The sequence below is a fragment of the Penicillium roqueforti genome (genome assembly GCF_015533775.1).
Source record: "Penicillium roqueforti strain LCP96 04111 chromosome Unknown scaffold_21, whole genome shotgun sequence".
Classification (NCBI taxonomy): Eukaryota; Fungi; Ascomycota; class Eurotiomycetes; order Eurotiales; family Aspergillaceae; genus Penicillium; species Penicillium roqueforti.
In genome coordinates this window covers 257213-283171 of record NW_024067585.1, presented here as the reverse complement: position 1 = coordinate 283171, position 25959 = coordinate 257213, and the positions used below count along the sequence as shown (strand labels likewise).

At 48.3% G+C, this 25959-nt stretch overlaps 9 protein-coding genes across 9 annotated transcripts; 4 read left to right on the top strand and 5 right to left on the bottom strand.

The window, feature by feature from the left end:
• Nucleotides 1-2156: 2156 nt before the first annotated feature.
• On the top strand, nt 2157-3673 carry dspC (dual specificity phosphatase YVH1; the record flags this gene model as incomplete). Its single annotated transcript, XM_039075189.1, has 4 exons — nt 2157-2200; nt 2324-2551; nt 2833-3183; nt 3241-3673. 4 exons carry the CDS (start codon nt 2157-2159, stop codon nt 3671-3673), a joined length of 1056 nt encoding a protein of 351 aa, XP_038926883.1.
• Nucleotides 3674-6967: 3294 nt separating this feature from the next.
• LCP9604111_7184 (AAA-ATPase Vps4-associated 1 family protein) lies at nt 6968-7771 on the bottom strand (the record flags this gene model as incomplete). The annotated part of the gene is made up of 4 exons (XM_039075188.1): nt 6968-7082; nt 7131-7204; nt 7279-7563; nt 7661-7771. The coding sequence occupies 4 exons, from the start codon at nt 7769-7771 to the stop codon at nt 6968-6970; spliced, it is 585 nt and encodes a 194-aa protein (XP_038926882.1).
• Nucleotides 7772-9039: 1268 nt separating this feature from the next.
• Nucleotides 9040-11154, bottom strand: LCP9604111_7183 (nucleoporin NDC1; the record flags this gene model as incomplete). The annotated part of the gene is made up of 3 exons (XM_039075187.1): nt 9040-10612; nt 10663-10930; nt 11022-11154. The coding sequence occupies 3 exons, from the start codon at nt 11152-11154 to the stop codon at nt 9040-9042; spliced, it is 1974 nt and encodes a 657-aa protein (XP_038926881.1).
• A 494-nt stretch (nt 11155-11648) lies between these two features.
• On the top strand, nt 11649-12479 carry LCP9604111_7182 (SNAP receptor PEP12; the record flags this gene model as incomplete). Its single annotated transcript, XM_039075186.1, has 2 exons — nt 11649-11900; nt 11961-12479. 2 exons carry the CDS (start codon nt 11649-11651, stop codon nt 12477-12479), a joined length of 771 nt encoding a protein of 256 aa, XP_038926880.1.
• A 371-nt stretch (nt 12480-12850) lies between these two features.
• On the bottom strand, nt 12851-13711 carry LCP9604111_7181 (cytochrome c1 heme lyase CYT2; the record flags this gene model as incomplete). Its single annotated transcript, XM_039075185.1, has 1 exon — nt 12851-13711. One exon carries the CDS (start codon nt 13709-13711, stop codon nt 12851-12853), a length of 861 nt encoding a protein of 286 aa, XP_038926879.1.
• Nucleotides 13712-13900: 189 nt separating this feature from the next.
• mvd1 (diphosphomevalonate decarboxylase MVD1) lies at nt 13901-15199 on the top strand (the record flags this gene model as incomplete). The annotated part of the gene is made up of 2 exons (XM_039075184.1): nt 13901-13989; nt 14056-15199. The coding sequence occupies 2 exons, from the start codon at nt 13901-13903 to the stop codon at nt 15197-15199; spliced, it is 1233 nt and encodes a 410-aa protein (XP_038926878.1).
• Nucleotides 15200-16676: 1477 nt separating this feature from the next.
• On the bottom strand, nt 16677-21109 carry LCP9604111_7179 (Elongator subunit IKI3; the record flags this gene model as incomplete). Its single annotated transcript, XM_039075182.1, has 9 exons — nt 16677-17713; nt 17768-18047; nt 18107-18240; nt 18295-18563; nt 18615-18957; nt 19013-19166; nt 19216-19775; nt 19826-19918; nt 19972-21109. 9 exons carry the CDS (start codon nt 21107-21109, stop codon nt 16677-16679), a joined length of 4008 nt encoding a protein of 1335 aa, XP_038926877.1.
• A 444-nt stretch (nt 21110-21553) lies between these two features.
• On the bottom strand, nt 21554-21882 carry LCP9604111_7178 (cytochrome c oxidase VIIc family protein; the record flags this gene model as incomplete). The annotated part of the gene is made up of 3 exons (XM_039075181.1): nt 21554-21579; nt 21644-21676; nt 21735-21882. The coding sequence occupies 3 exons, from the start codon at nt 21880-21882 to the stop codon at nt 21554-21556; spliced, it is 207 nt and encodes a 68-aa protein (XP_038926876.1).
• A 349-nt stretch (nt 21883-22231) lies between these two features.
• LCP9604111_7177 (ATP-dependent RNA helicase MTR4) lies at nt 22232-25583 on the top strand (the record flags this gene model as incomplete). The annotated part of the gene is made up of 3 exons (XM_039075180.1): nt 22232-24730; nt 24787-25352; nt 25403-25583. The coding sequence occupies 3 exons, from the start codon at nt 22232-22234 to the stop codon at nt 25581-25583; spliced, it is 3246 nt and encodes a 1081-aa protein (XP_038926875.1).
• Between the last annotated feature and the right edge of the window lie 376 nt (nt 25584-25959).

The following is a 25959-nucleotide window of genomic DNA, read 5'->3' as shown; positions in this document are numbered from 1 at the left end:
GGAGAATGAAGTATAGATTGGCACGGTCTTGTGCAGCTTGGCAACCAGTGAGAACACACCAGGGCTTGGAACTCTTGGCATTTAGGCTTAATATCTCCCAGCCAAGGGGCGCATGCGACAACACCCCCGGTTAATCGGGGTTATTTGATCCTGAACTGCCGCGCAAGTACGTGTACATTGTACGATACATGTGCAACTCGTGGTACGATGAGTATACACGAGATCTTGTGCGTTCGGAGGATTCGGGGGCCCTACATTCATTAGGGAACATTCTTTTGCCTCCACATAAAAAAAGCGGACGATGCAGTCGTTGGACATTTCGACCCACTGATTTACTAGCGCCCCCCACTTGGCGCCTGGCATTGCATGCACTGCCACACTGCCGGTCCGCCTGTCATTTGGGCGTAGGGGGGTGTGAACCTTGACGCTTGTGGTATGATCAAATATCCATCGAGCAAGACATGCTGCATGCAATTCGGTTGGAAAAATCACTGAAAATGGCCTAGGTTTTGGCGATGAAGGGGAGAAGAGAAATAAGAACGTTGGAACAAACCCTCCAGGGCTGCAGGGGGCAGGGCTGAGTAAGCGGATTCCCTGCTCCACATCAGCTTCGAGAACGAAATCTCTTTTTGGGTTTCTTCTTTGGGAAATATCGCTAAATGGAAATGGTGTATATTTCATACCGCAATCCATCCTTGTACTTAGACTTCAGTTCTAGTCTACATTGATACAATATATGTGTGGACTATAATCGGGTGGGAGATTTATATGTATACCCCTGGAGCCTTATCACGCGTATGACGATCGGATCTTCTGATCAAGCATCTTAGTCTGTACGCAGTAATGATTTTCTTCCAACAGGCAGGCTTTCTCCGTTAGGTAGCTCGACATCAGGGTTTTATAATTGCTTGGTAGTGAATCTCTTGGCGGGAGGTTAATACCTCTCTACAGTGATTCATCCTCTGTATGTTGTACTTCGTACCAAAGACCAGTTTAATAAGTTTCAGGCTCCAGTATGTATGTATGTATTTTCCATCGATCGTCATCGTCAAGCTAGTTGATATTCTAGGAGGCGTTAACTTAGTACGGATGACGGCTGACTAGGTAAGCTACACAACTGCATCGAGGCGTTTCCGCATTTTTCAGTGACAGGCAGCAATAACACTTAGTCCGTCAGCAGGGAGGGGTTGACGGATTTTGTACTCCTTAGTTCGGCCGCCTTCGGCTGACATGCCCAGTCTTTGCCCAGGCCGTCAGCAAAAACCAAGCCCTGCAAGAGCCCGTGTATTGCTGCATTGTACTCCGTACCTCCTGAGGCGCAGGCAGCTTAAGCCTTAGAGGGCTGCAGCCTAGAAGCGCGTGTCACGCCTCTAGTCAATGTGATGCGGGACAAGCTAGCCGTTTTTATATACTCCGTATGGAGTACGGAGTAGCGAGGCCGTATATGGCTTCGTCCCCGTTTATGGCTCCATTCCTGATCAGTTTAGGTCCAAGTTCCCCGCGGTAAGCCTAACCAAGCCTAAATCTAGCTTCCTTTTTTGTTGCCCCGTGAGCACCCCCCCCCTTGCAGCTCGCGTAGCGAATCATATCATCAGCTAACGACGTCAATTGTTTGACCTTTGTTGGATGTAAATGACGCTCGGAAAACGCTCGGCTAGACTTCTTTGTAATTTAATCTATCTGTGCACGAAACACCTGGAACTACAACGTAGACACTGTAATCCTGTACTTAATTTACTTAATTAGGACAGCCCTACTCCGTAGAGTGGGGGAGATCCTCATAGTGGATGACCACCAAAGTGCCACGCTGTATACAAATCCACACTCTCTTCCAGCTGTACTTATGTTGTACTCGTGCATCTTCGAGGACTAATAAATGGAGTTCAAATCAACTGACAACTATACTAGATCGGAAAATCGGAAAATCAATATATTTGCCTGAGGCATCAAAGTCACCTGCTTTGTCATACCCTTGCCCTATCAGACTTTTTGAGTTTGGCAGCGCCGAGGCTCAACCTCCGCCTTTGCGATCTAGGACGAAAAAAAGAGTCAAGTTATCAAACTGGCACTGGAGCTGAGCTTCTAAATTCTGTATTTTTCTGTCGCCATCAACAGAACATACTGCTGCTGTCAACGTGCAGCCACCATATCTCAAAATGGCCATGAATCAAATAAAAGGCCACAATATCTATGTCGGAGGGTTGGTCTCACTTCGCTAACAGACAATCCTTGCCCAGATGTTTCTAAAATGGAGCTGAGGCTGGAGATGGAATTGCCAGTTCCTAATTTGCGGTCTTTATTCATTGCTAACGCGCCATTGTAGCATATTAAGCGCCAAAAACAAAGCAGCATTGGCACGTGCAGATATCTCGCATGTTCTCTCGGTGCTGCGTCTCAACCCAGCTGAGGAAATGGAGACGTTCAAGTCTTACCAGCATCTTTCCATAGGACTTGACGATGTCGACGATGAAAATTTATTGGAACAAATCCCCGCCGCTATCAAGTTTATTCAGTCCGGCCTAGACGGTGGTGGAGGTGTACTCGTGCACTGGTAAGTCAAAACGCAAAATTTTCAGTTTTACTGGCGGAAAGTCTGTCCCGGCTCTTCAGTCGTTCCTATTCCTCTTGCGGAATGCTATTCTCGAGTGGCTTTGTGCCTCCTACGTCATTGCGTATCCGATCAAGTGCGATCTAAGTGCGATCTACACGTGGCTGAAGAATCCCGTAAAAGGTTCTGATGCGCGTTGGCCCGACCCTTTTACTGGAAGCCCACAAGCCTTGCCCCTAGTCTTGCTTATCATAGAAAGATGTACACTGGCTAATATGATCTAGTGCGATGGGGAAGTCCCGCTCCGCGGCCATTTGCATCGCCTACCTGCTCCACCGGCAGCCGGCAGCACTCACACCGCAAACTGCCCTTGCGCTGATCCGCCAAAGCAGGCCCCTATGCGAGCCAAACGATGGCTTCATGGAACAGCTGAATTTGTACCATGAGATGGGCTGCCCAGATGAGGTCACCGACCACCCATCGTATAAGCGCTGGCTTTATCGCCGCGATGTCGAAGGAAGTGTAGCGTGTGGCCGTGCCCCAGAGTTGAAGTCTGTGCGATTTGAAGATGAACAGCCCGTTCAATCCCAAGACCCTACCGGTCGAACGGTCGAGATTAAATGTCGAAAATGCAGGTTAGTTCCACAGTTGAAGATCTAAACCCATATTCAGAAAAACTAAACCCATCACAGAACCAAATTGGCAACGACTCCATTCATCATCCCGCATGAAGAAGAGAAGAAAAACACTGCCAAGTCCTCAGCAACTGCCGATTGCGGGCATGTCTTCCTCCACCCCCTGACCTGGATGCGTCCCAGTCTCTTCCCATCTGAGGTCGGAGCTGATGCTGGCGCGGATACAACATACGGCGCTCATCCTGACGATGCCCCCCTCTCCGGGCGTCTCACTTGCCCTAATCCTGTCTGCGGGTCTAATGTCGGCAAGTTTGCATGGCAGGGTCTTCGATGCAGCTGTGGTGGTTGGGTCGTGCCAGCCATCGGTCTGACCAAGGCCCGCGTCGATATCGCATACCAGGTCAACATGGCTCGCGCTAACCCTGCCATCCGTCTTCCTCCGGGAATGCGGGCCCTGCCAGCTAATGACTCTGGGCGTGGCAATCTTTGAGATGAATGATGAACACCATACATGCATACATAGTTTTACGAGTTATGAAAGCTTACAGCTCCAACTTACATTTGTTTATGGTTCATTTATGGGTTTTTTCCGGTTCTAGATGATCGTGTGCCAACCATGGGCGCTCACGCGCCTTGTCGTCAGTGACATGTGGTACATCTGAGCTCGGACCTGAGGGACCCTTGGAAGCCATCATTTCTTGCCAGCTGGGTCATAATTGAGGCACCTACTCTTTGGGAACACCTCCTACCCACGTGGAGAGTGAACATTGTCGCTGGCGATAAGAACATGACTGCCTGGTCTCATTCCATTCTACTCACAGGCAGCGACAATGGCATAGTGAGGCTCGAGCACACTGCGACCTTTCTAGACAAGCCGCTGAATCCGACAAGAGATCCCTCCGTGCTCCATCCAGCGATCTACAAAGCAAGAATTAGGTGGCACGCCAGCGGACATGCCCCTGCTGATCTGTACAGCACTTATGATATCAATCCATCCCAAACATACGAGCCATGTCCGCCTCAAGCCACCATGTACCTAGCCCATGTACCTAGCCATCCATCTCTGATCCGTATTCACCACCCCCGTTGGTTAGGAGCCATGTCCCACAAATCAAAACCTGCATCTTGCACAAACTCAAAGATAGAGAGTAATACAGCATCGGCGATATGAGACAGACCCAAAGCCCTATTTCGAATCGTACATGGTAACCAATTGAAGTCGGGACCGGCTTACCCAACCTACCCTAGGGCTGCGCCGCATACCAACGTGCCAAAGTCTCGACTCGTGTTTATTATTCCCGGCGAGTCGAGCCACGCCCAGCCAAGACAAAAATGGTAGTTAATCGCGCGCCAAGCACAACCCTGAGTTTCTCACCAAGCCCACAAAAGGGTAGATCCACGCAAACGCATACTCCACTTATCTTCTTCTTCCTCTTTTTCGCTCCAGAGTTTCTTTACTTCGATGTTTCTTCCTAAAGTGGCCCCACTCACCGAAGCGCTGTCAGTTTGAGGAATGTTTTAAGGATCAGCGTAACGCCAATGACGCTGGGATTGACCGATTCATTTCCCCCCCCTTCGACTTCCAAGGTTTGAAGCAGAAGGAGGCTGTGCAAAGCGGGTCTGTTTCCTGGGTTTCCCGATTGGTTGTCGGTATGTGTATTGGTATTACGGGTATCTGTCTGGTATGTATTGGTTATTGTATCTTGTATCTTTCAACGAAGACCTTATATTGTCTTCTAATTGGGGGTTTTACTACTATGTACATCGCTAATAGCATACATTAGTCGTGTAGTTCTTGCTAATCGTAGATCTAATTAGTCTGCCACCTCTCATTGGTGCCCCTACGCACTACAGGCTAACTAGACGGCACATACTTGCCAAATCTATACCGTGATTGGCAACCCTTTCCCTGTGGGGGTGGGCAGTGCACATTGCCTTGCAGGGGGAGCTCCCGGTGGAGTGGAGTTCCCATCCGGTCTGGCTTGGCTTATTAAATGCACAGATACCATTTCCAAGACTCGCATCATTGTTACATAGTTTATCAATAGATGCGGTTTTAGCGCTGGCATTTAACTTTGTTTCAGGTCTGTCTGGGATTAATGGATGATAGGAGTATAGTGGCTTATTTATATCTGGATAATCTATATTATAAGAGCTTGCCGTTCAAAACAGTAACTATGACTACAACAGTCTTACTTCGTTGTATGATATCTGCGCATCTATTGATTGAAAAGCCTAGTGTCTCATCGACATCTTGAATTAGTCGGCTACTGGATAACTAGTTAATTATAGGCTGCCGGGTACTTTAGCTAAATAAAGCACTTCTATACCATTTAACTACTAACTACTATACTCACATGAGTAAGAGTGTCGGTCAATATACTATGGAGTAATATATACGAGGTATACGAGGTATAATCGTGTCTACCTAAGTTGGTCATTTTATCTCAGCACTTTCTATAAGCCTCCTAGATGAATGGCGCTAGTTTAGTTGGCCGCGTGGTCTAGTAAAGCACTATTCATCCTGCCAGGCAGCATTCAATCGGCCAATTTGAGACACGCTTCTTCAATAATTCTATATTGTCCTTTCCAGGCAGCTGTATTATTAAATGGAGTTGAATCTCACGCGTCTGTCTCGGTCTTGAAGTGTTGTGGGTATAGTTGTCTATGTTGCGGGCTATGTACTCCGTATAAGGACTCGCATTGAGATGGCATAGTACATTAACACAAACGACGGCATAACTAGCATGTAATTATTAATTAGTAGCTAAGGCGAGAAACGTAACAATTATAGAGACGACAGTTCGAACTAGTAGGTGCGAGTGCACAGCTGAGCTCTAGACTACAAAGAGTGAGTTGGAGCAAGTCTCGACGCGGAGGCGAGAGTACAAATATCGGTATATGTACCATGGCAGTCTACAGACACGAAGAGTTCATTCCAACATCACGTATACGAACTTAAGGCCGCAGCATATATACAAATAATGGTTCTATCGAAACGCACAGGAACAAACCGAGTACGCTGCCCACTAGGGCTGATGCAGTTCCTATGATGGGTTTGTGGACCACTCTAGTTGACTAGTGCTTATTGTACCCACACCTCCAGGTCATGCAATACGGAAAGAGCATCGTGACACCGAGCCATTTATGGCAGGAAATAGAAATTCAATGTCCGATCTGGCATATGCATTTCCCCAGAGTGGCTGGATATTCATTTAAAAAACGTAGTCTCGTTGGACGCCTCGTAGAAAAATGCGTGCTAAGAATGAGCGGGTCACCAGCTTGGAGGTTTCACTACTGCAATCGGCATCCTGCAGGATCAGAATTCCGTTTGTAAATGGAGGCCCATTGTATGAGTTCTAGGGCTGTATGTGTCTGCCCCGTGCCGGGGCCAATACCACGTCTATGACTTTGAGCTTTCTTTTTGCCAGAGGACTATATGACACGCGGATAATTGTGTTAAGTCCTAAGGAATAGAAGATGTATAGATGTGGAAATAAAACTCCTATGATATTTCAGTACGGTTGCGTCTGTTCTTTTCCGCAACCCTGTCAAAACAGAGTAAAATGGTTCGATAATCAGTGACTAATGGGAGTATCAAAAATGCTGCGCAAAGTCATAGATATTAAATTAATAGCCAGACATGCCTTTGTTTTGTATCACCTTCCCCTCGCATAGATCTTCACTGTGCCTGCCAGATCAGCAAAGGATGATGGGCGAACCAATCTAGCGTTTGTATCTCGAACTACCCATACTGACTCCCCAAGTATATGAGCGAATGTATCTAAGGATTTCCCGACGGTACAGACGGAAACAGTGAAGGTTGCCTTAATCTTTCCTGGTTGCGTTTCGTCATTTCAATGCTGCGCAGCCGGTCGATGCGCATCTGATAGAAATTCCTGTTTCGCCGTTAGAGTTACTATCATGAGCACGATATCACCACATACTTGTGCAAGGAGAAGATTCGAGGCGAATCATCTGACTTTGTCTCTGTCCCAGAGCCTTTCTGGATAGAAGCGATCTGGCAGGGAGAATCAGCAAACACGTTCATATGAAGTATATGCTTGATTTCCTTTGCTGCGGAAAGACACGAACCTTATCATCTCTGTCTTTTTCATCTTTTGCATTTGAATCAGATGCAGCTTTATCTTCATCTTTGGGCTTATCTTTGCCCTTGTCTTTTTCCTCTTTATTATCCTTGTTAGAGGCCTTCTCACGCTCTTTCTTGCGTCGTTGTTTTTCTTCATATTCTTTCTTTATTTTTTCGATCTCCTTGGCCATTTCCTCTTCCTTGAGGCGCTTTGCTTGGCCTTCTGTGTCGACGATTGGAGAGCAGAAATTCTTGTCTTGCAAATGTGCGGGGCAGACGTAGAAGAAGTCCTAGGTGAATTAGCCACTTCGCATGTATAAAAATGGGATATTAAGTGAAGAAACAATAGTGTACACCAAATTAAAGGTTTGAGAGCGGATTTCATACCTTGTTGTCCGGTGTGATCATCACACTGGTTGATGGTTTGTAACAAATCAAACACGCTTTTGCAGAGGTATCCGCGACTCGACGCACATGGTAGACGTTTGTCAATGACATAATTTTAAAGAAAAATGGTTGCTCTAAGCTACCAGTTTTTTAGAGCTTCTGTTGCTGCTTGGAGTTGTGTTGAACAAGTGTAGATGGACTTGATGAGGTTAGTGTTGATTGAGAAATCAATGTCATGTGATCCATACTTCCATAGACATTCTTCCCCACATTACTCTCTAGATCATCATTTCTTTCGTGGTTATATATATGCTTCATAGAAATAGAGCTAGTGAGATAAAAGGCGCTTATGGTGCTAAATTTAAATTTCCTAACTCCCTCTATCCACACCATCCATCCCATCTCATGTCTTATCAACATAGCTGCTGAATCACGATTACAGGGACCGCAGAGTCCTGTTGGAGCTAGAGGATGTTATTGATGAAGTCCGCTCAACTTTGGCATTTGAGGATACTTATTTCAAGGACCATGTCGACAGGTCCGTAAAGTAGCAGGCCCCTTGTCGTCATATGTTCCCGACGAGTGTATATCCTCCGTGGACCTCAAGAGTGAGACGACCACTCACTCCAATAGATCATAACGTCTAATAGCATGGGAAGTGTTAGCTATTACAAACCTCAAAAGAATTTTCATCGGATGATAAGCCTCGATTTGGAACTTCCAGGCTGACGAATATTCGTGGGAAACATTTCATACACTAAAGCCTTTATATACAACGATACTGACATGACGGATGGGATAATTTTTCGTGGGGAGCTCTTACCATTTCTCTGCTTAATTCTAGGCCAGCTAGGGAAGGTAAACCTTCTTTAGCATAGGAAGGTACCGGTAATTCTTAATTTTCCTTTCTGCTTCCTATAGTCGCTTGAATAGTCGCTTACCGTACTCTATGAATCTTTCTAATCTCATTCAGGGGCAAACGTGCCCGCGCTTTTGAGTCCTATTTCAACGACCAAGCCCTCGTCCTACGTACTACTAAGCTGTACAATTTCCCCGAGGAAACTTCGATGGCGTTCAAGGCTCTTGCAGAGTGGTATCTCAGCTCGCCGACAGGGATCTCTTTACAAATTAATTGGAATTCAAGAAGATCTCATTGATGGAAATATGGGAAAGCTTGTATTGATTCACTGAAGCTGATATTGCATTTCAACCAACACCCACCACGCCCATCTTAACAAAACGCCTAACCATGCATTTGTCCACTGATATCAATCTAGATAGGACTAGAGGGCAGGACGAGAAATAGCAATACATGAAGTTTTGTGAAGAGAAATCATGAGATATAGCATTAAAAAATTGCGGCAGAAAAGAGACATAGATCATAACACCGCCTCCCCGTCGATGCCAGCTGCCTCCTTTGCGAGCCTCAAATCCTTGCCTGCGATACCGATATCCCGCAAGTAAGGTCTGAAGGCCGTCAGTAGATCCTTGAGACCACCACGAAGTGTAGCAAGCACGATTTCAACATCTGGAACTAAACGGGCAACTGCTTGCGCCTGGGGATCGCTCGATGGCGGGAAATTGATATCGGTCCAGTGCGCATGCAATCCACCCTGGTGGGCAAATGCATCCAGGGTGAGAGTAGTTTGGGTCAAAAGTCGCACGGCTAAGGGTACATCGGCCTGAGCTTTGCCATATGGATCTTCGGCCAAGCTGGCAACGAGGAGTCGAGTCAAGGACTCTACGGCATCCACAATCAAGGATAAAGAGGACTCTGGTGTGCCAAGAACAATAGCAGAGAGGCGTTGAGCGTATGTTTGACGGAAAGGTTGGCCGATAGGCGAACGAAGAATCTGTGCCAGAATTGGATTCATGTCCTCGGGTTTATGAGTTGTGGAGGGACCGCCGGTAAGTAGCTTGAACTTCTGCGCAGAGGCGAGATATTTCTGTTTTTGCTCAGGGCTAAGCATTGCTGATGATGCCCGGTCGAAAACATCACGAACTCGGGCTCGCGCAGTTGGAGTCCAGTCTTCTGACTGACCGATTGATTTAGCCGCCGAGCTAAATGCATCGCCAAATTTGTCCTGACGTGAAGTAGCCTTCGGGGCAGTAGTAAAGATGTGGTCATCTTTGATCGGTTCCGAAAGTCGCGGGAGAGTTTGAAGAATAGGCTCGGATCTCTCGGCTTGCGGTAAGGGCTTGGTAACAGGCGCGGGATTTTTGCTTTCCTCGATGCGAGTGTTGATGGCCTTGATTACATTGGTAGTGCAAGCAAGAACTTGGGACCAAGTCGAACCACCCTCGCGATCAATTTCATTGAAAATTGCCTTTCGGCGGTCCGGAACGCGCTGGCTAATGAGACTGAGCTCCCAGAGCGCGAAAGTCTTGACAACTTCCTTCTTCGCCTTGAGGCCACTAAGAAGACTGCCATTGGGATCCTTGGCTTCTGTTGTGAGTGGCTGGCCCCGCTTCAAAGGCTCCTTGCCGATGAACACAGAATAGAAGAGGTTGGCGGTTTGCCAGGAGAGGACAAGCAACACTCCGGGGACCAAGGTTCCAAAGAAGAAGTAGGGGAAAATCGAGGGAATGAAGCTTTGAGGCTCGGCTGCAGATCTCGGGAAGCTCCAAAAGAGCTTGGCAAAGTACAAAGACCAGCTCCAAGCAAAGCTTCTGAAAAATATGGGGTATACCACGAGAGACGCTGTAGCAACAGTAACGCTTCTGAGAGCCCCGGCTGCCAATTCTCGCAGCAGAGTACCCTGTAGAAACTTGGAGGTTGGCGGTACTGGATGGGTACGCTCGTCATTTGTTCTGGAGCTTTGCTCCGCGATGGGCAATGCAATGCGGTCGTAGTCGTAGTAGAGGTGGAACACTGCTTGCACGCATGCTAGAAACATATGGAAGGAATGAAGGTAAATCGGCCTTTCGTTCAGGGTCGGTCGCTCGTGTGGCCTGTATCTCATTAGTCCCGATCGCAGTCATTTGAAGGATTTTCAACGCACCTGCCCCGTTTCACAAGCTCGAGGTTGGAATCACTCGAAGACGACCATACATAAATCAGAGTGAACCACCATGCCGAAAAGATGTACCAGCCGAAGGTTTGCGCGATTTGTAACAGAGTGAAGGATGTCAAGGTGCCGAACGAGGAGCTAGCTGTTCTCGAGCCGATGTGCATTTGACTGACGCGGAGAACAAAAATGGTGAGCGAAGATATGAAAAGTAGCACAGTTCGAACACCGCAACCACCAAAGGGAAACCATAGCCAGAAAACTGCATAGGATAGTTTTATCAGTTCTTTGTACTTTCAGGACTTGAAGCTGAGCCTTCGAGGCTCGACCCAATAAGGTTGCGATGTACTCACAGGACGATTTCTCTCCGATCGCAATTGCGATGATATAAGAGACCAGAAGTGAAAGTGCAGATGCATGGACAAATCTTCGGTGCAAGGCCGAAGTCAAAATTCGCCTGTACGGCCGAGTTTGAACAACAGCCATGATGTCAGCTTGGGAGTGGGATGCGCTCGTGGAAGAGAATGAGATTGTTGAAGATTAGAGCATGATCAGAATGTCGGTCATATGGCGAGCTCCGGGAGCTGGAGAACGGAATTGGCGGGCTAGTGACGGTGTTGACGAATAGCCACGGCTGACAGCTGATTGTGTTGAGCTGGTCGGACAGAATCAACGGCGAGGTCCACCTAGGAATATTTTGAGGCATCAAAACACACCAGCCACGTCTCATCATGTGATATGTGGCGCAAAGTGCATTGTCCCAGGAGCTAGTCTATATCGAGCCTAGTAGTTGCATAGTACGTCATGTGAGGGCGGTCTGCGCACCAACGCGGCTTATCAAAGGCAGCAGGGAACTGCAGATAACTCATCTGGTATCGAGTCTTCTTCTACCTTCACTTTAAGCACACATTAATTGCTTTTCCACTACACATAGAATGTCTTTTGACAGGCTAAACTCGTTGGAGGCTCAGCCTACCACCATGCGCAGGGCTGAAGACCCGCAATACCGTGACGATCCGGACTTCGACCATCTGGCCGAGCAGCTCTCAGATCAGCTATTTACCTTGACATCGAACATCTCTCGCCTATCCAACCAAATTGCCCTTCTTGGAACCAAACGCGATACAGAGCGTGTGCGCGAGCGAGTTCATAATCTGCTTGAAGAGACCCGCACCGGGTTTAGGGATGTAGGAGAAGGGATTAAACAGGTCCAGACATGGGAGGACGTCAATGTATGATCCATCTAATTTTATCCACTAGCGAGAATTTCTTATTAACGTCCCAACTTATAGCCCTCCCAGAAATGGACACAGCAGAAGCTATCGTCCGAATTCAAGGCCACCTTGGATGAGTTCCAAACTATTCAGCGTCGTGCACTCGAGAAACAGCGCGCTTCTGCAGTTGCTGCCCGTACAGCTATCGAAGGAGGCGAGCAACCGTCTGCCGACAACGATGTCCAATTACAAGAGCAGCTATTGGAGGAGCAACACCGTATGGCGAATCAGGGCGAGGTGGACTTCCAAGAGTCCTTGATCATCGAGCGTGAGGCAGAGATCCGGAACATTGAACAAAGTGTGGGAGAGCTGAACGAGCTCTTCCGTGATGTCGCGCACATCGTTACGGAACAAGGAGGGCAGTTGGATATCATCAGCGAGAATGTCCAAAATGTCACCCAGGACACACGAGGCGCCAATGTCGAATTGCGCAGTGCTAGCAGATATCAGAAGAATGCGCGCAACAGAGCCTGCTGTCTCTTTGTGATTCTTGCTGTTATCCTTGCTATTATTGTGCTTGCAATTGTCCTCGGATAGATCTCTCTTATTTTCCTCGTTCTTGTTTATTGGCTACCATCACGGTTTTCATCTTTAATGTTGTCATGTATGCGCACGATATCCCTCTTGCATGATTGCATTTCCGTTAGTCAATCATCTCACCTTTTCGCTTCATTTCATTCTCTTATTTCTGATTTGCGCATTCCTTGCCAATCCGATGTGTATTGGAATGGAGAACATTAATTCATCACTGTCCCTTAATCCTGTAGCCTGATATCGTACAGAATGATATGTGTTGTACATGCAAAATATACCCAATTGGGTCCCAAATACTGCCCGTGCTCCGTTGTCGCCTTTGTATGTGCAGTGCGAAAGCATATTCCGCCAGAAGACGACCATCAATGATGCCTTCATAGACCTGTGAAGCGGTTGAACCTCAACCTCCAACCTTCGTAAGTGTTCAGTTTGGGCCGAACGTCGAGGAAGAAACTGAGCTTCCCGGGTTTGGCATTGGCAGCCAGACCTGATGGGGTTGCATTGCCTTCCGATGGCTTGCCCTGGTAGAAATCGATAACATATTCAATCTTTTCACCACCACAACGCTCCACAACCCAGTCATGTCGGTCAAATGGGTGCTGGTAGCCAAGCCATCCGTTGATTCGCGCACGCGGGCTCAGGTACTGTGGATCGACTCCAAGTCCCCGGAAAGAATATAATTTTGGGCCTCCGCATTTCTTGCTCCCAGGGTCAGCCGAGGGGCCCCTTTTCTCCCATTCGAGGATTTGATCCCACGCGCGTTCATTGACGGCATTATGAATGGGGATAATGGAGGCTACGGAAGTCGCGAGCTCTGAGGCCGAGGCAGTGGATCCAGGAGTGTTACCCTTGCGCATCAAGGCCTCGAAAAACTGTTTTTCCGACGGATAGATCCAATTTCCAGTAGCTTCATCGCGGCCAGTCTCGGATTCGGCATTGGACGGGCTACCATGCGATGCGGCGTATGGGGATGGAGAACCCTTGTTGGCCTCGGGGCAAGCACTTGCTGAGCTGAAATCACCAGCTCTAGGGATAGTGCTCACTTCGCGGTCTGTTGATAGGGGTCGTTGTGCTTTGGCACGTGGTTGTCCCTGTTCGGCAGGGACACCGGAAGTAGGATGAGGTGAGTTGCTATTTTGTTGCAACCAAATCTCACGAGTCTTGTGGTCCACAGGACAAGTTGCTGCTGGTGGCTCCACTGAAGGTGCGGAGGGCGTACTTGCTGCAGCTCCCATTGTTGAATACTAATTGGAGGTCAATGACTGGAGGACGAACTGCGCATCCGCGGAACTAGAACTACGCCGTAGAAATTATTTTGCCCCCTCACCGCCCAGCCAAATCAACAATCCCCCTAAGAAGTAAATCTCCCCTCGTGTCTCCTATAGTTCTTTAGAAATTTGTTCTTCTATTCATTCAAAGCAAAAATGGCGTCTACATCAAACCAGACTGTTACATCAAACCAGACTGTTTACCGGGCCACTACTACCGCTCCGGTAAACATTGCTGTCATCAAGTATGCCGCTGATTACCCCTCATCTCATTTATACCAAATAGTTCTGTTTTAACAGAAGTATTCTAGATACTGGGGCAAGCGTGATACTATTCTTAACCTCCCCACAAACTCCTCCCTCTCTGTTACACTTTCTCAGCGCTCTCTCCGTACCTTGACCACTGCCTCTTGCTCTGCCGAATACCCACCTGCGGACACCCTGAACCTGAACGGCAGCCCGCAGGACATCCAGTCTTCCAAGCGGACACTCGCTTGTATCTCCAGCCTTCGTGCCCTCCGCAAGGCCCTTGAGGATGGCGACTCCTCGCTCCCCAAGCTCTCCGCCCACCCTCTTCGGATCGTCTCCGAGAACAACTTCCCCACTGCTGCCGGTCTGGCCAGCTCTGCGGCTGGCTTCGCAGCGTTGGTCCGCGCCGTCGCTGACCTTTACGAACTGCCCCAGTCGCCTCAGGAGCTGAGCCGCATTGCGCGCCAAGGCTCCGGGTCTGCTTGCCGCTCTCTGATGGGTGGGTATGTCGCATGGCGCACGGGTGAGCTTGCCGATGGAAGCGACAGCCTGGCTGAGGAAGTTGCTCCGGCAACCCACTGGCCTGAGATGCGGGCTCTTGTTCTGGTCGTCAGTGCCGAGAAGAAGGATGTGCCCAGCACCGAGGGAATGCAGACCACTGTGGCCACCTCGGCCCTTTTCGCTGAGCGTGTACTGAACGTTGTTCCCAAGCGTATGGATGCCATTGAGACCGCTATTCAAACCCGCAACTTCCACGAGTTTGCGGAGATTACCATGCGAGACTCGAACACTTTCCACGCCACTTGCCTCGACTCGTGGCCCCCTATCTTCTACATGAACGACGTATCTCGTGCTGCCGTTCGCCTTGTGCACGACATCAACCGTGTTGTTGGCCGGACGGTTTGTGCCTACACTTTCGATGCTGGCCCAAATGCTGTCATCTACTATGAAGATAAGGACTCTGAAGTTGTGGCTGGCACCGTCAAGGCTATTCTGGGCCCTAACACTGAAGGGTGGGACGGCGTATTCTACGAGAGATTAGCCAATGTCACTGCTGGTGTTTCCTTGGATCAGATTGACTCTCGCGCCGTCGAAGTTCTGAAGGATGGTGTGAGCCGTGTCATCTTGACTGGCGTCGGAGAGGGCCCTGTCAAGGTTGAAGACCACCTTGTCAGCGAGACTGGCGAGATCCTCAGCACTCTTTAGAAAATTTGAATAAGCTACACCGGGCAACCGGTATTCTCATTCTGGCCAACAGTGGAAGGTCTGTCAGCTTGAAAGATACCCCGGGTTCTTGTGCGGGCACTTCAAGTTGGCCATGCAAGCTTGACGCAGATATTCCGTTCACCATATCTTATTTTCTCCCTCGTGATATCGAACATAATAATACCATGGCAGTGGGTTCTCGGTTTAAACTGAAGCAACACGTCTGGTTCCATTCCTCCATAATAATATATATTGCACATGACGACATGACACAATACTGGAATGCAAATCAATGGAATGTTCGCTTCCAACTTTATACGTCCAATGTCCGTCTTACTATCCTTCCCCCGGCGTATATCTCCCCCGTATTCTCAACAAGAACGACAATCATCACAGCGTTTAAAACCATATCCAAGTGTCCTACAATTCTCAATGAACGTAGTTTGTTCGTTGGCATAAACACAGCAACCCGGAAAGCCGCAGGCTGTAGCATTGAAGCTTCCACCAGTCTCAACACAGGCAGACTGAGTATTCTCGATGATACCGTTGCAAACGCATTTGATAGATCGGGCTGGGGCTGCCACTTGGGCCGTCGCTAGCGTGCTGAGGCCCACGAGGAAAGTGAGATATGCTGAGATGGAGAGGTGCATAATCTAGATCAAGACATTAAGAGGTTAATATCAGCTAATAGATAATTTGAAATGTTCACTTACGGTTCTTGGAAAGGAAAAGCCTTGCCTAGGGTGGAATCCTTTCTTGGCTGCAGTCCTAGTATTCAGACGAGGGATACAATCATTTTTTATATCCTGGATACTTTGAACGCACAGAAGCACAACATATATGTGTCAGTTTTGTGTCATCCAGTGTGATAGCTGTGTCTATTGTACTACTTTACCTTAACGGGATATAGTGTATGGCTTGATTGCTTCAGGATATTACTATGTGAATGATCATAGTCCACTTGTGCAACATAGACTTGCACTTAACCTTTTGAGTATTTGTGTTGATGACCTGTGTATAGATAGCTTCGACGCTCGAGATCAAAATATTTTCATACCAAGAGATATATACTTCACGTCTAATATCCCAGTCACCTTGATAAAGCAAAAGCAAAACTAGAATGACCATAGCTTCAAGTATACCACGCTCAATTTGCTGTGAAAGAATGTTCACAGTGAATATTAAGACTCAATATCGCCCACCGTGAAAAGGCAATGTTCGGACCCAGTTCTAATGAGAATAGGCTGCTGTGGAGAGGTATTCTATTTGTGTTATGGGGGTCTCGTAGACTCACAGGACATAGCCTAGGGACTCTTGAGATATCTTGTAGAAAGTTGCTAGCAAGTCATACAAGTGTAACATGTAGATCAAGATACATAATTGTAGGGCGAATTATTGGAATCGAAGCAACTTTTCATTTTTATTTTTCATTTCATAATCTAGATGCTAGGCTCACGCAGTATATTCATCAACTGCTTCAAGCTAGCAAAGAAGACTTCTTCATTTCTTTGACGATAGGGATCTCCTTGACGCGAGCGGCACCGCCACCCTCAACAATGGCTATACTTTCTCTCAAAACACTGGCACCTCCTCCGTAAACAGGAGGGTTGATGGGCTCGACATCATTATCCTCATCCTCCTGGTCCTCGTTCGCTGTATTGGGGGCAGGGACTTCAAATACCTCGTCCCGGCAATCCGCGCACATAGCCAAGACTTCCTGCAATGCCTTCTCGACAGCAGCTGCACGCTCACGCATGCCACGACGCAGCAGGGCATCGACAAGGATCTCAGCTTCTGCTACGCTCGAGTTAACCCGTTCAATGAGTCGTCGAATACTGTTGACAAGATATTCCTCTTCATAAACGGTGCCCTTCTTACCACGAGCACGCTTGCGTTCCTCGCGCCGGCGGGTCTTCGAGGTATGACGTGTCATTCCAGTTTTGCCTGTTTTCCCGGTGTTACCCGTGTAACGCGTGAACATGGAGCGACCGGCAAGCGTAGATGCATCTGTCGGGGCCAGCGAGACGTTGTCAGGGATATCGACGCCCGCCTCTCCACCGGCGGGGTCACCACCGTAGAAAGCAAGCGGGTCGGTAGCGCGAAGCTGACGGAGTTCGTTGAGTCGTGGGACCTGGGCATTGAGCTGAGATCTGCAGTCGGCAAGCAGGTCGGTCATGTTGCCCATTGCTTCCGCGAGGCCAGAGTCAACGATTTCGACAACCATGCTCTGTTTACCGTGTAGTGTAAGGAGACGTGCTGCGTCGGCGAACTTCGATCCCCTGCAGAGAAGTCGTGCGGCTGTCACGATGTCATGCAAATGGTCGGCGTAGATTGTTGCTGCCGCGACGTAGTCCTTGTTTTCGTCAACTAGGGTTGTGACCAGACCGTCGATGTGAGCAGCTAGATCTTCCTCGGATAGAGATGCCATCATGGCGCAGTACAATGACTCGCGCCATTTGTGCGCCAGATTGAAGCACTTGTAAGCACTTTCATAAAGCTCGAGAGACTCGTACGCTGGGGTTGAAAATTAGCTAGCTGTCATTTTGTCGCGCTGATTAAACCACTGACCAATTGCTGCGTCTTTGTACTTCGATTGACTTTGTAGATAATCGGCATAGAGCTCGGTGATTTCCCGTTGTTGCTCTGCTTGGTACTTGTAGAGCTCAAGGGCTTCCTTATACAACACATGCTTGACGACATATGCGCTGATCTCATCGTGAGCATTGAGAGCATACAAATGCACCAAAGCCTTTTCGAAGCGAGAAAGGTGATTGTCGATCTCAAATTTCCTTCGAGTCTCTGGGAGCTGCTGTAGCTTACGAAGGAATGGTAGGTATTCGCGAGGATCCTGAGAATTCGTTAGTGTTGAGTAATAACACAGCCAACGACTTCATCCGAAAGTCTTACCATCTGAGCTTGTTGAGCAACCAACAATGTAAGCTCAAGATCATATACACCCAATGCGTGAGAGTAAAGCCGGTGAGCATCGGTTAAGAAACACATGTGCGCAATAGCATCTTCAGCTTGCTCGGGATGTTGTACTGTGATATGGTTAGTTCTTGATTATCGAGAAGGACAAAGAACCGAGTACTTACTTCTTAGTCCTGCAGCAAGTCCCAGTCCTGCCTCCATGTCAGGCGGTGATTTGCAAACATGCGCCGTGATCAGATTCTGCAAATTGGTATCTACACGGTTTTGGAGAGCGGCTAGGAATGCACCACATATTTTGTTGATTTTGCTCTCCTTTTTGCCATTTTTGGGCACCGAGGGAACTGCTGGTCCATCCGGCTGGGCGACAGCTGCCGATACGTTCTTGGATATTTTCAGCGTGTCTTTGTACAGTGTCTGTGACACATCGTCCTCCCTATGTGAACGTTAGTAAAATAGTTTCTTATAAGACTGGATATTGACGTACGACAGGCGTGATAGGAAATCATCAATAAACTCAATCTTCTTGACTTGATCAATAAACAGAGTGATGTTTTCCATGAATTGTTCAGGAGCGTAATCATGGAGAATGTTTAGATCCACCATTTGACTGCGACATGCAAGGAAGGCAGACCGGTATTTCTTCTGGTCAATGAAGGTACGGATTCCAGCCAATACTAGAGCGCGAGGGAAGATGGTCTCAATGTTCCCTCGAGGAGCTTGAAGTACGACTGCGAAAATCGACGGTATCACCGAAACCAACCGAGAGCCACGTTCAATACTTCTGCACCGTTCATCGGTTTCTGGTGTATCCTCGGGAACTTCCATTTCTGCAATCCCTATGTTAGCTTATGAAGACTTAGACGTCCAAGAAATCAATCTTACCATCAACGTGGTTCAAATGAACAAACTTCAGAAGATGTGCCGATGTGGTGAATAGAAGATGAGATGGGGTCACGAGGAAGGACGTGCAGTTCCTCGCAAGGACTCGCTTGTTAGCATACAAGGTGCCAGTTCTCGTCATTGCAATCAAAACGCGCTATCGAAATCAGCACAAAGCTCCAAATAAAAAGCGAATATAGACTTACCTCATGCTCAGAGATAGAGACAACACGGGCCCAATGGCTGTCAACATTGGGGCTCTCACCCCATGAAGCAATATCAAGATTTCCCGATGAAGATTCTTCAACACTCGAATAGCTGACAGGATGGGCTGGTTGGCGGGCATGTGAGAACCACAGAGCTTGGTGTCCAATACCGGCGAAGATCGATGCCAGTTGCTCGGAGTCTACAGCCTGATATACAGACTCGGTGGTTCGGGTGTCTAGCATCGTCCTCTCGATATGGCTTGAGTTCGGTCCATTGTCCTTGAGAACATATACCTCATTCTCATTCAAGAATGCAATCTGCCGGGGTCGACTGGCTGGGGCATCTGATAACGGGTAGCTTGACTCGAGGATAGGAACAGGAACGGGTCGGCTCTTCAGAGACCAGAGATAAACGGAGAGTGTGTTGCTCGTCAGGACAGCAATACGGGATCCGGATTTACTGAATGCAACATCAATGGCTTTGGACTCTAAAGTCAGCTCGTTGTGAGCCATGGGAGGCGGTACTCCAGCCATTCGCAACGGGGTCAATTTGAGAGTTTCTAATAGGTGAATCAGTAATGTTTCAAATCAGGTCTGACTGGATACTTACTCCCGTCGATGACTGCAACAGCGCCAACATCATCCGGAATGGAGGTAGATCCATGGTTGATATCAAACACATAATCCGCGTCCAGTATCGAGACTGTTTAGATCAGCTTTTATTCTTGCTCTGTTCTTCATGCAAGGATAGCATACCTGAGGAGCCAGCGACCAATCGCAATGTCTTCTCTTGATGCCATTCGAAAGAATATGGAAGCGAAGAATTTGTATCAACAGTGATAGGGATCTCTTGCTTCAAATACCAATGGTAGTTGCCCGTTGTCCAGAACTGTACACGGTCCTGGAACTTGACAGCAAGTACAGTAGAATCAACATTCCAAGAAAGGTGGATGCGAGAAGCCCATGATTTCATCTCCTCATCGGACAGACGAAGAGAGAACTCGCCGTGGCGGAGTCCGTTTTTCTCGAAGAACACCACATCGACCCGATTTTCGAGTCGTTGAATTCCAGCAATCAAGCTGCCAGATGGCCGCCAGCTCAATGCGCCTTCCAAACCGTCAACAGGTTCGCTCACACTCTCCAAAGTGCCCTCTCTCGAGTACACCCTGATCACACGGCGAGTATCTGCTTCGATGCTGTTCACAGCAACATACGCCCCATCCCCTCGCCAGCTGATTGTAGTGCTACCATCATCTTGACTACTCAAAATTCCTTGGTCGATCTTTTCCGGTACAGTCGGGTCTCGAAGAGCTTTGGCTCTCTTTCCTTGAAACTGAGTTTCTTTTTTACCCCATCCCACTGACACATGCTGTGATGATTGCAGGTCACTGTGGGCGAAAGTAATATCGGCCACATTCTCAAAGTCTCTGGTCATATACAAGAACGTCTGGGCTCTGGTGGTGAGAGCCAGCATTTCCTCATCTGGTGACCATGCTGCAGCCGTGATTCCCACATCGACTGAGCCGACGATTTCAATCTTGTCTTCGCCGGCAAGTGACTCTTCGCGAACAACGATAATATCACCTCCTTCCAACACCAGACAGGTTGTCAGGTTATCCGCAAAGTAATGCAGGGCGAGTACACGATCACATGCCAGGTCCGGCAGCGGGCACGGAGCATCCCAGGAAGCAATACACTCAAAAGCCTCGGGAGACAGTGGATCTGTTGAAGTGATCTCGGGGCGTTTTCGTCTAACCTCAATGATTGCATTGTTCTCGGCCGGACCAAAGGTGCACACCACCGAGTCTGAAGCAGTATCCCATGCTGTAGCTGTGAGAGGCAGTTCGCTCTCAATTTCCGTCTCAGCGAGACGGATACTTCTTAAATTGCGCATCTTCCAGGAACGGGTAAGTTTTTTATGCTTCTTTTTTTACCCCGCCATGAAGCGATCAAGGGAGTAAATGTATGGAATTTAAACAATAGCGAGGAAAGTTAAGTTTCAGAGACCAGCTTTCTTCTTCGTTGACAGTAACTGTCACGTTGTTTGCGAGTGGTTGTGTTCGTGAGTACTGATATATGAATCGCGCCGACCAAGAGATTTTTTTGGTTTTCCACAGCGGCTCAGCCAATGACTTCATCCATATTTCAACGTCCTTTTAAGCTACACATTTCGACATCTACACAATTACAATGGGGTCGGTAACAGGCGGAACCAATTTTCCGTAATAATCTCTAGCTTTGTACATGGTATCCGCCTCTGCTTCAACCCCGATCCAAGATTTCAACCACCTAGTTGCCCAGACTGCTATCGCAAGAAAAGTACAGTGCAAAGGGCAATTTATTTGGTCTTGTAGGTTTGCCAGACTAGTAGAAAGAGATGTTAGAGTATGCTTAAGGCTTAGAATCGTAGAGAGGGGGTATAGCTCACCGGCAATGGCGAAGGGAGCACCGAATCCGGCAACTAGATGATGTCCGAGTTAGTCATGGCACTGCGCATATGTAAGTTGGGGACCACTAACTCATGAAGCTCCAGTAGCGCAAGAAGAAGTACTTGGTGAGCGGGTTGAAGGGGATGTTGGAGCGAGGACCCTCGGCGTAGTGGTAGGGGCTAGCAAGCTGGGTGCGAGTGGTGGAGAAGCCACGACGGGCAGCGAAGGAGGTGGCCATTCTGGCCCGGATAGCGGAGGAGTACATCTGAAATTCAAGCGTCGGCGAGAGGAATGGTTGTATTTCCGGTGGGGGGTACTAACCTTGAGTTACAGAGAGGAGAGGGTAGACGATCGGAAAGGTACGGACGAAGCCGAAGGGAACATCTCGAGGTGCGGAATGGGATGATCGCTAATCACGTGATTTGACTTCATTCAATCGGGTTTAGCGTCTTCTGCTCGGGATCGCCCCCACCGCTTGCCCCATATGGATGGAACTTTTAAATTTCTCAACCAGAAAAAGTCCAGGCCGGTTACCTACGCCGCTCATTCTCCTCCTGTGGTTGATTCACCAATCCCAACCGCTGGAGATGGATGAGCTCTTTGATGTCTTTGAGGACCAACCTCAGGCGGTAAAACCGTCAGAGGATGCCCCCAAGCGCTTGAAGAAGGATAAGAACAAAAAAAGACAGGTGAATGGAGCTGTGAAGAAAACTGCAGATGCCGAGCCTGAACAGAAAGAGGATGTTGCGATGTCCGATGCACCTGCTGCGGAAATTGACTCAGCAGAAGCCGAGCCCCCTGCGACCCCGTCCGAACTAGAGCAACCTGAGACGAAGCGACCTCGATTGGATCAGGAACCCGAGCCAATCGTCGCCGATTCTTTCGAAACCGAGCAAGAGCGCGAAATCACAGCCTCTGCAGGACTTTCAGGTGCTGCAGGCACTTCTTCTCTTGTGGTGTCTCATCAAGTGCGCCATCAAGTCGCAATCCCGCCAAACTACCCTTATGTGCCTATTTCTCAGCATAAGCCTCCGGCGAACCCCGCAAAGACATGGCCCTTCACACTCGATCCTTTCCAGCAGGTCGCAGTTTCTTCAATCCAGCGGGAGGAGAGTGTGCTGGTATCAGCTCATACCAGTGCTGGAAAGACCGTGGTGGCAGAATATGCGATTGCGCAAAGTTTGAAACAAAACCAGCGAGTTATCTACACCAGTCCCATCAAGGCGCTCAGCAATCAGAAGTACCGTGAATTCGCTGCGGAGTTCGGCGATGTCGGTCTGATGACCGGTGATGTGACCATCAACCCCACTGCCACATGTCTTGTTATGACCACAGAGATTCTTCGCTCCATGTTGTACCGTGGTTCTGAGATTATGCGTGAAGTTCAGTGGGTAATTTTTGATGAAATTCACTACATGCGAGACCTGAATCGTGGTGTTGTTTGGGAAGAGACTATCATTTTGTTACCCGATAAAGTCCGCTATGTTTTCCTGTCCGCCACCATCCCGAATGCCATGCAATTTGCCGAATGGATCGTGAAGATGCATAACCAGCCCTGTCACGTTGTGTACACCAACTATCGTCCGACTCCACTCCAGAATTACTTCTTCCCCGCTGGTGGAGAGGGTATCCATCTCATCGTGGATGAAAAGGGAGTTTTCCGCGAGGAGAATTTCCAGAAAGCAATGAGCGCGATTTCGGACAAGAAAGGAGATGACCCGGCTGACGCTTTAGCCAAACGCAAGGGCAGGGGCAAGGATAAGCAAATCAACAAGGGTGGAAACAAGGGCCCATCTGATATCTTCAAGATCGTCAGGATGATCATGCTCAAGAACTACAACCCCGTCATTGTCTTCAGCTTCAGCAAGCGGGAGTGTGAAGCAGGTGCTTTACAGATGAGCAAACTAACTTTCAACGATGATTCCGAAAAAAATATGGTGTCCAAAGTCTTCGAAAGCGCCATCGAGATGTTGTCTCCAGAGGATCGTCAATTGCCACAGATCCAAAATATCCTTCCACTTTTGCAACAGGGTATTGGTGTCCATCACTCAGGATTGCTGCCAATTCTTAAGGAAACCATTGAGATTCTGTTCCAGGAGGGTCTCATCAAAGTCCTGTTTGCAACCGAGACTTTCTCCATTGGTCTCAACATGCCTGCAAAGACTGTAGTCTTCACCAGTGTCCGCAAATTCGACGGAACTAGCCAACGCTGGGTTACCCCATCTGAATTCATTCAGATGTCTGGTCGGGCTGGTCGTCGAGGTCTCGATGACCGAGGTATTGTGATCATGATGGTCGGAGAGGAGATGGACCCAGCAGTCGCCAAGGAGATCGTGCGTGGTGAACAGGATCGACTCAATTCCGCATTCCATCTTGGCTACAACATGATTCTCAATTTGATGCGTGTGGAGGGTATCTCGCCCGAATACATGCTTGAACGATGCTTCAAGCAGTTCCAGAATACTGGAAGTGTTTCAGGTATGGAGAAGGAGCTTCATAGTCTCGAGGAGAAGCGCGCCAATATGATCATCTCAGACGAGGGGACCATCCGCGAATACTACGACCTACGGAAACAACTGGATGCATTTGCCGACGATGTTCAGCATGTCATTACCCACCCCAATTATTCTTTGAATTTCATTCACCCTGGACGATTGATCCATGTAAAGTACAAGGATGCTGATTTCGGCTGGGGCGTGGTGATCAACCAGAAGAAGCGGAAGCAAGCGAACAATGACAGCGAGAAATTGAGTCCTCACCAATCTTACATCGTTGATGTCTTGGTGAGAATAACGGAAGGGTCATCCATTGGGACCAAGTCTTTCCAAGATCTTCCGGCGGGTGTTCACCCTCCAAAGGAAGGGGAACCCTCTCGCAGTGAGGTAGTGCCAATTGTGCTGAGCTGCATCAAGGAAATTTCTCACATTCGCGTCATGCTTCCCAATGATATCACGTCGCCTGGCTCTCGGAATGATGTTATGAAATCTATTGATGAAGTTAAGAGGCGGTTCCCAGATGGTATTCCGCTGCTTGATCCGATTGAGAATATGCAGATCAAGGATGAAAGCTTCAAGAAGCTACTGCGGGTAAGAGGGGATTTTGTTGCTCTAAGACATGATTCACGTTGCTAACCATATGACAGAAAATCGAGGTTCTTGAGTCTCGCCTTCTGAGTAATCCTTTGCACAATTCGCCTCGGTTGACTGAATTATACGAGCAATATGCCGCAAAGGTGGAACTGACTGCAAAGATGAAGGCGATAAAGAAGGAAATTACAGAGGCCATGTCGGTTTTGCAGCTTGATGAGCTGAAGAATCGCAAGCGTGTGCTCCGTCGTTTTGGATTTATCAACGAAGCCGAAGTCGTGCAGTTAAAGGCTCGTGTTGCATGTGAGATTAGTACAGGTGACGAACTGATGCTGAGCGAGTTGCTGTTCAATGGTTTCTTTAACAACTTGACTGCTGAGCAAGTCGCTTCCGTCATGAGTTGTTTCGTGTTCGAAGAAAAGGTCAAGGACGCCCCTACTATGAACAACGATGAGTTGGCGAAGCCACTGAAGGAGATCCAATCACAGGCCCGCATCATTGCCAAGGTGTCGCAGGAGTCTAAGATGGCCGTGAACGAGGATGAGTACGTTCAGAGCTTCCACTGGGAGCTGATGGAGGTGGTCTACGAGTGGACTCAGGGCAAGTCTTTCGCAGATATCTGGTAAGCATCCCCCTCTTTCAATTATTTTAGCAGTATACTAACTATCCTAGTAAAATGACCGATGTTTATGAGGGTAGCTTGATCCGTGTCTTCCGTCGATTGGAAGAGTGTTTACGGCAGATGGCGCAAGCTGCCAAGGTGATGGGCAGCGAGGACCTGGAGAGCAAGTTCGAGGAGGCCCTGGGCAAGGTCCGCCGTGACATTGTTGCTGCCCAGTCCCTGTACTTGTAGAAACGATATCCCTTTTATGACCGCTGGAGTCCAAAGAATAGGATTACCCACAATTTTCTTTTTAGTCTTTTTCTATTACGTATAACGTAGATGTAGATGATGCGGGTATTCGTATAGCACCCGAAAACAGTGGACATCCGATGACAGCAAAGAGAACGATATAAGACATTTAGTTTCTTATAAGAATCATTCAAAAATATACGAAGCCCTTCTCCAGTCCACGTCAAATCTCTTTCAAGGGCACAGATCTCCAAAAGCTGCGCAAAGGGAGTGCGTTGCCACCTGCAACGGCCTACTTTTTCTCCACCGCTACCTTTCTCTGCCCTTCTCTCCCCACCTCAAAACCCATTACATATCCTCTTCTTCTTCAAGGTTG